The 12,154-nt window shown below is 44.7% G+C and overlaps 1 protein-coding gene across 2 annotated transcripts in view; it reads left to right on the top strand.

The window, feature by feature from the left end:
* The window catches only part of bcas3 (BCAS3 microtubule associated cell migration factor), a 417,558-nt gene that overhangs the window by 372,995 nt on the left and 32,409 nt on the right, over positions 1-12,154 (top strand). For both annotated transcript variants that reach the window (XM_080732380.1, XM_080732379.1), the window contains exon 23: positions 6,923-7,099. In XM_080732380.1, the coding sequence (XP_080588506.1) occupies positions 6,923-7,099 (177 nt within the window). The remainder of the gene's footprint in view (positions 1-6,922; positions 7,100-12,154) is intronic.

Genomic DNA, 12,154 nt, shown 5'->3' with positions numbered 1-12,154 from the left:
GGAACAAGTCAGTGAATGAGAAAGTTGATAAGCTGCACTCATTCGGAGTGGGGCGTGCGCACACGCACGCATGCAAATACACACAAACACATGACACACACACACCCAGCTCTCCCTGTGCCCCGTGGGTGTGATTTTGATTATGTTGTGTTTATTGGGACAGGGATCGAGGATTTGAGAGCTCAGGCTGCCACTGACTGTCACACAGCACTGCCGCGAGACTGACTGTTACACTGCAGGATAGAGACTGTTACACTGCAGGATAGAGACTGTTACACTGCAGGATAGAGACTGTTACACTGCAGGATAGAGACTGTTACACTGCAGGATAGAGACTGTTACACTGCAGGATAGAGACTGTTACACTGCAGGATAGAGACTGTTACACTGCAGGATAGAGACTGTTACACTGCAGGATAGAGACTGTTACACTGCAGGATAGAAACTGTTAGACTGCAGGATAGAGACTGTTACACTGCAGGATAGAGACTGTTACACTGCAGGATAGAGACTGTTACACTGCAGGATAGAAACTGTTACACTGCAGGATAGAGACTGTTACACTGCAGGATAGAGACTGTTACACTGCAGGATAGAAACTGTTACACTGCAGGGTAGAGACTGTTACACTGCAGGATAGAGACTGTTACACTGCAGGATAGAGACTGTTACACTGCAGGATAGAAACTGTTAGACTGCAGGATAGAGACTGTTACACTGCAGGATAGAGACTGTTACACTGCAGGATAGAGACTGTTACACTGCAGGATAGAGACTGTTACACTGCAGGGTAGAGACTGTTACACTGCAGGGTAGAGACTGTTACACTGCAGGATAGAAACTGTTACACTGCAGGATAGAAACTGTTACACTGCAGGATAGAAACTGTTACACTGCAGGATAGAGACTGTTACACTACAGGATAGAGACTGTTACACTGCAGGATAGAGACTTTTACACTGCAGGATAGAGAGAGCAACAGGGGTGGGCTTGAGGTTGAGCATAGGATGAGTTCTAGGATGAGTACCATGAATTTAACTTTTTCTACTTGTTCAGTTTTTTTGGTCTCCCCGGTGTCCCTTTCTTGACACTCAGTCTTTGTCATACAACAAAGTATATAGGGCTTAAGGGATTAATGGCAATGTTTTTGGGAGTAGAAGACTGACAGCTGACATCTCAGTGAAATTGTCTATATGTACCACAGTATAATGATGTTGGGAAAGAATTTGCATCAATGCATTTGCATGTGTTCATGTTCACACAAGAATGTGTGCATGCGTGCGTGCGTGTGTGTTTGTATGTATGTACAGTATTGAATAGACATGTATGATGTATGTATTCTGTCTTCCAATCTTAAACTAACAGAAGAACATTTAAACAAACACACACACACACACACACACACACACACACACACACACACACACACACACACACACACACACACACACACACACACACAAACACACACACTGTGCATGTTAGGCCAACCCAGGCAGCATTACATAGCTTGCTTTAATGAAATTTAAAATAACACGAGCTTCGCTAAACCTCCTGCCAAATGGTCACAGTGTGGTTTTAGAAGGCTGTACCTTGATAAACAGCGAGCCACACGTTACTCAATAAGACCACGCCGTCTCGTCCAGATGGGCATTTAAGACTAGAAAATTCAATTCCATTCATTCATGCACACTCACACACACACAGCGATCCAACATTAAATCAACCAACTGCAAGAACATAATAACATCATGTCACCTCTATGGCGACACAGTAACAGTAACCCTGTTACTTTTACTGTCACACACACACACACACACACACACACACACACACACACACACACACACACACACACACACACACACAAACACACATGTACGACTGGCCCTTGTGCTTTGATGGAAAACCTGTTGGTACGAGAGGGCAATCCTTTGAATTATCAGCCCAACACACACACAGGCATTCTTTCTGAAGTACAGCAAAGTTATCAGCATTCGCCTCAGGCTGTGTGTGTGTGTGTGTGTGTGTGTGTGTGTGTGTGTGTGTGTGTGTGTGTGTGTGTGTGTGTGTGTGTGTGTGTGTGTGTGTGTGTGTGTGTGTGTGTGTGTGTGTGTGTGTGTGTGTGTTGGGGGGGAGGGGGGGTCAGTGTTATCGCAGCAGGGAGCAGTGGTGGCCCGTGCAGCCTCTCGCCCCGGCATTAGCACCTGTCATTGGTTCACAGTGTGGCTGAGGCTGCCCAGATACACACACACACACACACACACACACACACACACACACACACACACACACACACACACACACACACACACACACACACACACACACAGTAGTCGGGTCCCAGATAGCCCGGGAGCCTGTCAGATCAAAGGTTCTGACTGCAGCGTCCTGTGGACCTGATAAGCCTTTTGGCTGAGCTTTAGGAAGAGGTTTGCCTGTATCAGCACAGGGCCAGGGTCCGAGAGGAAGAGAGGTCGAGGCCTATCGTCGTCGTCAAGGGCAGAAACCTTGTATCTCCATGTTTCGAACTTCTTTTTACTGGGTTTTTAATTTTCTCGTAATTGAATAACCTACTTCGTCATACAAGATTGACTATCGCAAAAATAGTGGAAATAGCCCATCTTACATGCTCACCAACGCATCGCAATTCACTGTTTGATCATGTTTTAAAAATGGTCATTTTAAAAAAGGAAAGATTTTGGACGTACACGGTTTCCATGCCGACAGCGTCGATATCATTACACAGACACAGAGCTGCCCCCCCCCCCCCAGCTTTCCCTTTGCCCCACGGCGTCAACCTGCCTCTTTTATCCTAGCCTTTCCTTCTGGCAGTGGTGTAAAGTAACTAAGTACATTTACTCAAGTACTGTATTTAACCCATTCAGGCCAGGAACACATTTTAGTGTACTACAGTACATGTACAGTATGTAGCAACATATTTGTTTTTGTAGGCACATTTTTGAATAATATTGTTTTTCAGAAAACTTCAGTCAGGATTTAAGTACATTTTAAGTACATTTTTGAGGAATATCTTTACTTTACTTCAGTATTTCCAATTTTCAGGACTTTTACTTCTACTCCACTGCATCTCAGAGGCAAATATTGTACTTTTTACTCCACTACAATAATTTGATAACTTTACTAGTTACTTTGAATATATGAATTATTATATTGAAACATACATTAACCCAGTGATTTTCAACTGATGGCCCGTGGGCCAAATCAGGCCACTGTGGAGCTTTCTTTTGGCCCCACTGTGGCTTATATATTTGAAAGCCATACTTGAGTAAAAGTACAGATATCTTACAGATATTTTGTCACTACAGTAAAAGTTAAAGACTTCCATTAGAAAATCACTTGGGTCAAAGTGTTGTAGTTCACATGTACATAAAGAAATTTAGCTGGTGTTATCAAGTGTCAAAAGTAAAAGTACAGTATAAAGACATTTTAATTGTGCAAAGAAATGATTTATTTATTTAACTACAGCATTTTGATGCCACATCAACATAAACATAAACAACAGATGAGTTTTGAGTGCAGTCCGTTCATCACATGCAATCTCCATCCATTTGTATTGTGAGTTTTGAGAGGATGTTGTCCATTACATAAAATAAATGATTCTCCATCTGCAGCCATACTCGTATGTTTTAGTTTTGAGTGGATTTTGTCCATCTTCCATCTTCATGAGGGGTTTAAACAGTATGTTCCTTTCATTATAAATAGCGTCCTGGGTTGAAAGATGGTAGAGCTCTCAACTAATGGTTCACGAAACACATTATAAGAGCCTGTGCTCTTATCAGCTGGATGCTCAGACATAACCAAAATGTAAACACTTCACTTCGCTAGTCTGCCTCCAACATATTTCTCGAAAAGATGCTTCCATGCTAGCCTCGAGTCGTAAACCAGGCTCAAAGGTTTCCGGAGGAGGCTGGTTTACGAGGCTACTTCCATGCCAGGGATCCATGCATAGAACATACTGAAATATCTACTTCCTGTTTTCTTAATATCAAAATCAAAGCCTGTGCACTATAAAGGACTGCCACAGACATTATCTTACTGTATCAAACATCAAAATGCATACATGCAGTGCAGTATGAAGCAGGCCCTAATAAGTTACCATAATGGACATCATATACAGCATGTCCATTGTTGTGTCCTATCGGACCTATAGCACACAACAAACGGTCAATCAGTTAAACATGAACATTTTGTTAATCTTTGTTGTAACAGTCCTGACTTAAGTTATTTTACAATTGGGCCCCCCTGCCTATGTGAATACCCCTGCATTCACCACTTTAGCCCTATTTTATACATGGGCTATTCGAAAATACACGTTGTGTGTCACACATTATGAGCTTGTAGATCTATTTTCAAAAATGAAATGTACTTTAAGTACATTTTGATGCAGATACTTTTGTACTGTTACTCGAGTACATTTTGAATATAGGACTTTTACTTGTAACAGAATATTTCTACATTGCAGTGTTGATACTTGTACCTAAGTAAGAAATATGAGTACTTTTTCCACCACTGCTATCTCTCTCTCTCTCTCACACCACCACCTCCCCGCTGGTTATCAGTGCGGACGTTCGTCTTCGCAGGGAGAGAGGATCTCTCCTGTCTTCATCTACACTTTTCCTTTGATGTCATCCTGTCTTCCTGCCCACTGGGTTTTTAACTGCTGACCAGTAGCACTCCTGAACATTCCTCTGTGTGTGTGTGTGTGTGTGTGTGTGTGTGTGTGTGTGTGTGTGTGTGTGTGTGTGTGTGTGTGTGTGTGTGTGTGTGTGTGTGTGTGTGTGTGTGTGTGCGCGCACGAAAGCATGCACGCTTCGTCTTACATATTTCTCTCCTCCCACACACACACACATACACACGCACATGCACTTTTATCTATCAGGAAGAGCGTGGGCGAGTGCCAGTTAAGCACGAGCTGCAGTTGCCAAGAAATGTACCAAACTGACTTGACCATTGAAAATCGTGCGAAACAAATCAATCAAATTGTAATAAGATTGAAATCAAACCACAGTTTGCTTCTTCTAGAGACTTTTAAAGTGGCTTCTGTGCAAAACAATAAAGTATCCCGAGGACACTAAATCAGTGTTTCTCAAAGTAGGGTCCGGGGACCCCCAGGGGTTCCTTGGAGGGTTCCAGGGGGTGCTTAGCGAAATGTCTTAATATAGCATGAAAATAATTTAACCATTTTAACCCTATCTTATACTTTGACTATTAAAAAAATAGCCAATCAACAAGCTCACAGCGTGTCAGATTGACTATTTCTGAAAGATTGAAGAGAAATTGTGAATAATCATCTTCTGAGGGTCCCTGGCACAACATCTTTTGGGACACTACATTTTGCCAAATACATTTTGGGGGAACCAGTGTAACTTAAAGGACATACCAAGATGCCCCGGTGGTGTCTGTTTAGACGTCCAGGCCTCTGTTGTTTTCCTACCGCCAGTAAATCCTGTAATACAGAGTTTATCGCCTCTTAACGCTGGCTGGCAGACTGCTGGCACAAATGAACACACTAATAGAATAACCCAGTTGTTGCTCTCTCTCTCTCTCTCTGTCTGCCTAACAGGCTGGAACGACATCCGTGTGCGCACATGCACGCACGCACGCACGCGCACGCACGCACGCGCACACACACACACACACACACACACACACACACACACACACACACACACACACACACACACAGGTTGCAGACACCCTGGCTCCGCAGCGAAAGATCTCTCTGATTGCAGAAATTACAGCAGACAGATAGAGAGAGGAGAAGAGATTAAAACGTTGCTAGGAGTTGCTGCGGACTGGCTTTGACAGGCATGAAGATTGCATTGTGGGTAGTGAGTTGTTTGTGGTCAGCTCGTATCAGGGCTGAGTTAGATCTACTGGCCCTGAATGGAGGAAGTGTGCAGGTCAGTGGAGTTCTATTAGTTTTGCGGCGGGCAGGGCTTATTAGGCTCAGCCTGCTTGGTTTAACGGAGTAAAACAACTTAAGAGAATGTCCACTTTAAACAGGCAGTGTTATTGTAAACCCTCAACGAAGACAGAGAGCCCGGTGTCAAATAAAACCTTAAATTGGCGTGGATTAAATGTTAATGCGTGGCCTGGCGTTATCCGGTACTTTAACTGAATCTTTATCTTAAAAAAAAAGGTTGTTTTTGTGTGTGAATAAAACATTATTTTAACCAATCTGTACAGTGTAGATACAACAGTACAACTGCAGTGGTTGGTTGGACGTGGTCTCCTCGCTCTATGCAGACCCTGCTGTCGGATAGGACGTTGACAAGTGGTATTAAGCTCAAAAGTCCAGTCAGTCTAAGCTAAAAAAGGGCCTGACCCAAAAGAAATTGCAATAGTAATCATTCAGGGTTTTTTATGATCCTTAGGGTCATCCAAAAAACATGTTAAACGTTTCCCTATTATATTCTTAGTGGATCAAGGTGAATTCAGGGTGTATAAGTTTGGGTCCCTTGACTTACTACTATACAGTAGCATTTGCATTTGAGGGGTCTAACTAGGGGTCACATTCGGGGAGACCTGGGTTCGAATCCCAGGAAGTTTGTTTCTTATCTTAACTTTCACTTTACATTGTTGAGGAAAGCTCCACAGGTGCAAGCATCTTATTGCCAGCCATGATGCCTTCTGGCTGTATTGCTGAGGATTTGACAATTCATAACAAATGGTGGTCAATTTCAGGTTGGGGATAGGTTTTTATACTACTTTTTATAGTATTTTTTTATACTAGTTTTATACTAGTTGAGTGGCGTTGTCCGAGGCATTGTGAGCTTGTAAATCGACAATTTATTTCGGAAATCTTTCAGCAATTTTCAACTATTTTAAATCCTAAAAATTTGACGTTCTCATGAGTATAGTACAAACCTGTGTGTCTCGCTCTCTTTCTCCACAGGTGCGTTTGACGGGCGTGGCGTCACCCTGCTGGAGGTGTGTGGCAGCTGGCCGGAGAGCTTTGGCGTGCAGCGTCACACCATGGGCTCTGTAGACGCAGGGGACGACGGCCTGAGAGAGAGACTGGCAGACGCCATGTCTGAGTCCCCTTCCAGAGACATAGTGGGATCTGCCACAGGTACGCACGCACGCACGCACGCACGCACACGCGCACACACACACACACACACACACACACACACACACACACACACACACACACACACACACACACACACACACAGTTAAGGCAATGCCATCAATCACTTTGAAAAGACAAATAATTTTCCACAGCCTAGTGTAATGTGCCAACACATTCACTTCCTCTCTCTCTCTCTCTCTCTCTCCTCGCTCTCTCTCTCTCTCTCTCTCTCTCTCTCTCTCTCTCTCTCTCTCTCTCTCTCTCTCTCTCTCTCTCTCTCTCTCTCTCTCTCTCTCTCTCTCTCTCTCTCTCTCTCTCTCTCTCTCTCTCTCTCTCTCTCTCTCACACACTCTCACACACACACACACACACACACACACACACACACACACACACACACACACACACACAAACACATACAGGGCCATGCATGTGGTTGGTGATCTGTTGTTTTTCATAGTGATTCATTAGGAGCTGTACAGAAGACCACTCTCTTGTTAGCTTGCCAGACAAAGACACACACACACACACACACACACACTGTTGTCGGTCCAGCACCAACTAACTCAACGACTCACTCCCTGTGTGCATGTGTGTATAGAGTGTGTACTTGGCTGCAGCTACGTTTCCACCTGTATGTGTGTGTGCGTGCGTGCGTGTGTGCGTGCGTGCGTGCGTGCGTGCGTGCGTGCGTGCGTGCGTGCGTGCGTACATGCCGTGGGCCCTGACAGCACAAATGGTTAACTCGTTTAGGAAGCGGCAGAGCTCTCTCCCTCTCTCACTGTCTGTCTCTCTCTCTCTCCCCCTCTCAATATCTCCCCCACTCTATCTTGCTCTCTCTCTCTCTCTCTCTCCTCCTCTCCCTCTCTCTCTCTGTCTGTCTCTGTCTCTCTTCCTCTCCTTAAGTGAACAAGCGTTCCTTTGATTTGCGGATGGGGGTGGCTGTACAACCAACCAGCCACAGGGTCACCAGGCCCTAATGGCTTTAGCATCGACTGCAGACCCCTCCAGCACCCCCACTCCCCACTCCCCCCCACCACCACCACAGACCCCTTCACTGTCCATCTCCCATCCTCCTCTCTCTCTTTCTTTCTCTCTCTCTCTGCCTCTTCCTCTCTCTCTGTACCTCTCTCTCTATTAGGACCTAACCTCATTTGTAGCCATTCATTTACAGTGACTCTACCCCCTCTCTCTCTCTCTCTCTCTCTCTCTCTCTCTCTCTCTCTCTCGCTCGTGCACATCACTGTTCCATCACCCTCTCTTTCTCCAGTTCATTTGTTTTTTCTATCCTCTCTTTCACCCTCTCCCCTTTCCTCCCCCCCCACTTCTCTCTCTCTCTCTCTCTCTCTGTCTGTTGTCATTAGATTAGTCGTCAGAGACTGCCGAACACTTGTAGTTGTCTCTCGCCCCTAGCACCCCCCCCCCTCCTCCCTTCCCCTCTAATGCAACACAAAATTCATTAGTGATCACATTATATCCAATAGCAGGACCCCGCTGCACCTGTAGCACCACCCACCCCCTTCCGTGTCTCCACTCGGAGCAGGATATGTTCCCGTTTGTGTGCAGAGGTTCAGTTAGGTTCTTGTGAAGGAGCGTCGTCTCAGGCGACCTTGAGCCGCGTGAGACACCGTCGAGCGAGCGGTAGCGAGCGAGTCGCCGTGTCGAGCGTTGCGAAGGTCGCATGAGCCGACTCAGCGGTGTCCGAGTTATGTCACAATATGGACAGAATAGTAAATCTTTTTGGGGTCGTGGACACATTTTTATGTGCCCTTTTTTTGTTTCCTACATTTTGTTTTTAATTAGTGTGGTTGCTAGTTAGTGTCGTTGCTAGGCAATAACAACTGAAGCTTTTGGTCATCACAATATATAATATAAATGGTAAGACAGAATTAATGGTAATAAATGTTAATAAATGGTAGTTATTAATTCAAAACATTTGTGTGGTGTGAAGCGATGCGTTGTCTGCTTGTATATCTGCTATAACTTTCACTAGTTTTGGTCCCGGGCAAACGTCTAATCTCTCTTTTGGGTCTCGACCTGAAAAATTTGGGGAAACACTGCTTTAAGCCAATGGGGAGTCCGCAACGCCTTCCCTGAGCGGCTGTGTTGCGTGTCACTGCACAGATTGACGTAATTGGTCAGTGCAAACGTTCACCCAAACGTCCTCTCAGGTTATGGGCTGGGATCACAACTGCCGGGACTACATAAAGAGGGAAATGTGCATCGGTTGGTTGTTATTTTGTTGAATCGCCCAAACAACTCAGTTTACAGAGAGCTCCCCTATCTGACGATGTTGTCAGCGGTTTGTCTGATACAATAGCCTAGTTAAATGATTAGATTTTTTGAAGAAACTCTGCAGCTACAATGAGGCGCTCAGATCAAGTTTATATTAGATACGAATTAATACGAATGAGTTTTGCTACGTCTCTGAAGCAGTGTTCAAAGGAGTTGAATATGTTATTTAATAATGCTGTTTTTTTGGAGCTGTGTGCAGCTCCCTATACGTGGCTGTGTGTGTGTGTGTGTGTCTGTCTGTCTGTCTGTGTGTATGTAGCCTGACACAGCCTGACTTCGGCGCGTAACTAGTGCCGCACCATTTACGCCACTCGCGCAATATATACATCAAAATGTGCGGCTCGGCCGGGAATGGTGTTCTATTACCTTTCGTTCCGATCCGCCTTACCATGCTGACGTAATCGGCAAAAAACGACGCTTAATTGTCCCCATTGACTTATAATGGGACAATGCAAGAAATCACTTTCAAGTATTTTTCTCTCGTAAACCATAGGAGCTACAGTTTCAAACCTCGGAGAGGAGATTCATAATGATTTTAAGAATGAATCGAAAAATAATTACATCACTCGGCCTCATGGTGGCACTATAACGGCCCACTTTACGTTTTGCCCCGTAACTCTTGAACCGTAGATCGGAAAATTAAAATTCTTTTTTCCCATATAGGCCACGCCCATTTGCGCCAGGATAGATTTTCCGCCATCTTGAATTTTCTCCAAAACACACTTTTTGCTCCTTTTCCTACATATTTTCTTCAAATGTCACAAAAAACGGTACACATGATCCACACACACACACACACACACACACACACACACACACACACACACAGCTCCACTTCACACGGGTGTGATTTTTTAGAAGACTTGTAGTTATTGTTGTTTATTTTTACAGTTAGAACCACACTAACAGAATCTCTTTTATGCCCATATATGGAGATCCCTGATGTCATCAATATTAAGCCCATATCTAACAGGACTTCATATGGGAATGCCCATATATGGATTGGAGGCCACATCCCTTAGTTTAGGGCGAGGTCGCTTGTCGCCCTTAGGCGTCTTACTGGTGTTTAGTAAGATGCAAGTGTCATGACACTACAAAGGTTTTAGCAGATCTACCATATTGCCTAATTTCAAATAGTCCATGTTGCCTATATAGGGTTAAACTGATTTTGATGCTATATTAACTCCTTAAGTTGGGGACCCCCTGGAACCCCCCCAAGGACCTCTGGGGGTCCGTGGACTCCACTCTAAGAAGCACCGGTGTAATGTGATTTGATAATGGGTGCATCCTTCAGTAATCACATACAGTAGAGGCTCGGTCAGCTGTGTTGGAAAGAATGTATGTTTGTGATATATGTGGCATTCAGATATGCTTCTGCACACATGCCAGAATGCACTTTAACTGTTTCCATTACAAATTAGACGTTCCTAGACGACAGAGGAAGAATGTGTGTGTGTGTGTGTATGTGTGTGTGTGTGTGTGCGCGCGCGTGCGTGCGTGTTGGCGTGATTGAGATGGGCAGAGGCAGATGGTATCTTCCCCTGTGCCTCTGTTTGCAAAGAGTAGTGTGCCCATGTTACACATACAGTAGGAGCTGTTAGCAGAGGCCTTGAACTTGCTACACCCACACCCATCCACACACACACCCACACCCACACACACACACACACACACACACACACACACACACACACACACACACACACACACACACACACACACACACACAATATGCAACTGCTACATATTATTCTCCTCTATTTGTCTCCGTCAAAGCCTCTCTCTCTCTCTCTCTGTTTCCAAACACACACTCTTTCTCAGAGCTGGAATGCAGAGTGATGTAACAAATCACCATGTCTGACATTCTCATAGCGTACACACACGCGCGCGCACACACACCACGCAAAACTCACAAACATGCTGCACAAACACACCATACAATATACGCACACACACACACACACACATACACACACACAGACACACGCTCGCAGGCAGATTCACACGGCAAACAAAGCCTCCAGTCAGGGTAGATGGGGCTCTCACGCACAGAGCGAGACCCAGTGTCGCCAGCTCTGAGGGCAGGTGACACCCAGATAGAGAGATGGATGGATGGACAGAGTGGAGAGACAAACAGGGGGAGAGAGGAGGAGTGGGGAGAGGAGAGGAAGCAGGAGGGCCCCTGCATACGCTGGATGCTGAAATGCACTGGTGCCCAAATTAGATTTGGCCCTCGGTGCCACTATGTTGCTAACTGGATTTGGCTTATTGGTGAAACATAGATTCCATTGAATCCATATGGACGGCAGACCACTCCTCCTGTTATTTAGTGTGTACAGTGTTCTCTTTTATGTTACGATGTATTCTATACCGTCACGTAGGGCCGGGGCGATGTGACTTCAAATCAATATCGCGATAATTTCAGGCTTTCGCTCGATTACAATTAATGAACGATGTTGTTTTTAAAGGACAACAAGGGTTCATATTTTAGAGTGTAATTAGAGAAAAGAAAACATGAATGTTAAAATGTTTTGATTTCTTTCTATTGTTTTGGCAATTTTAACGATTTTGATTTCAGTGGGTGGGCGCATGCGTACAAGTGGCTAAATAATGTATTTTTAGACACAATGAGCCCATTCTCAAGATGCACTGCACAATCTTTCATGGGCAGATGTGACTTATGGGGGCTAGTAGTGTCACTGAAAATAGTAATAAAGAAATCGCCGGCTTATTGTGTATAAAAATACATATTTAGCC

Source organism: Nannobrachium achirus (genome assembly GCF_963921795.1).
Source record: "Nannobrachium achirus genome assembly, chromosome: 8".
NCBI lineage: Eukaryota > Metazoa > Chordata > Actinopteri > Myctophiformes > Myctophidae > Nannobrachium > Nannobrachium achirus.
Note: the sequence above shows the minus strand (reverse complement) of the source record. Positions and strands in the feature narration are given on the sequence as shown.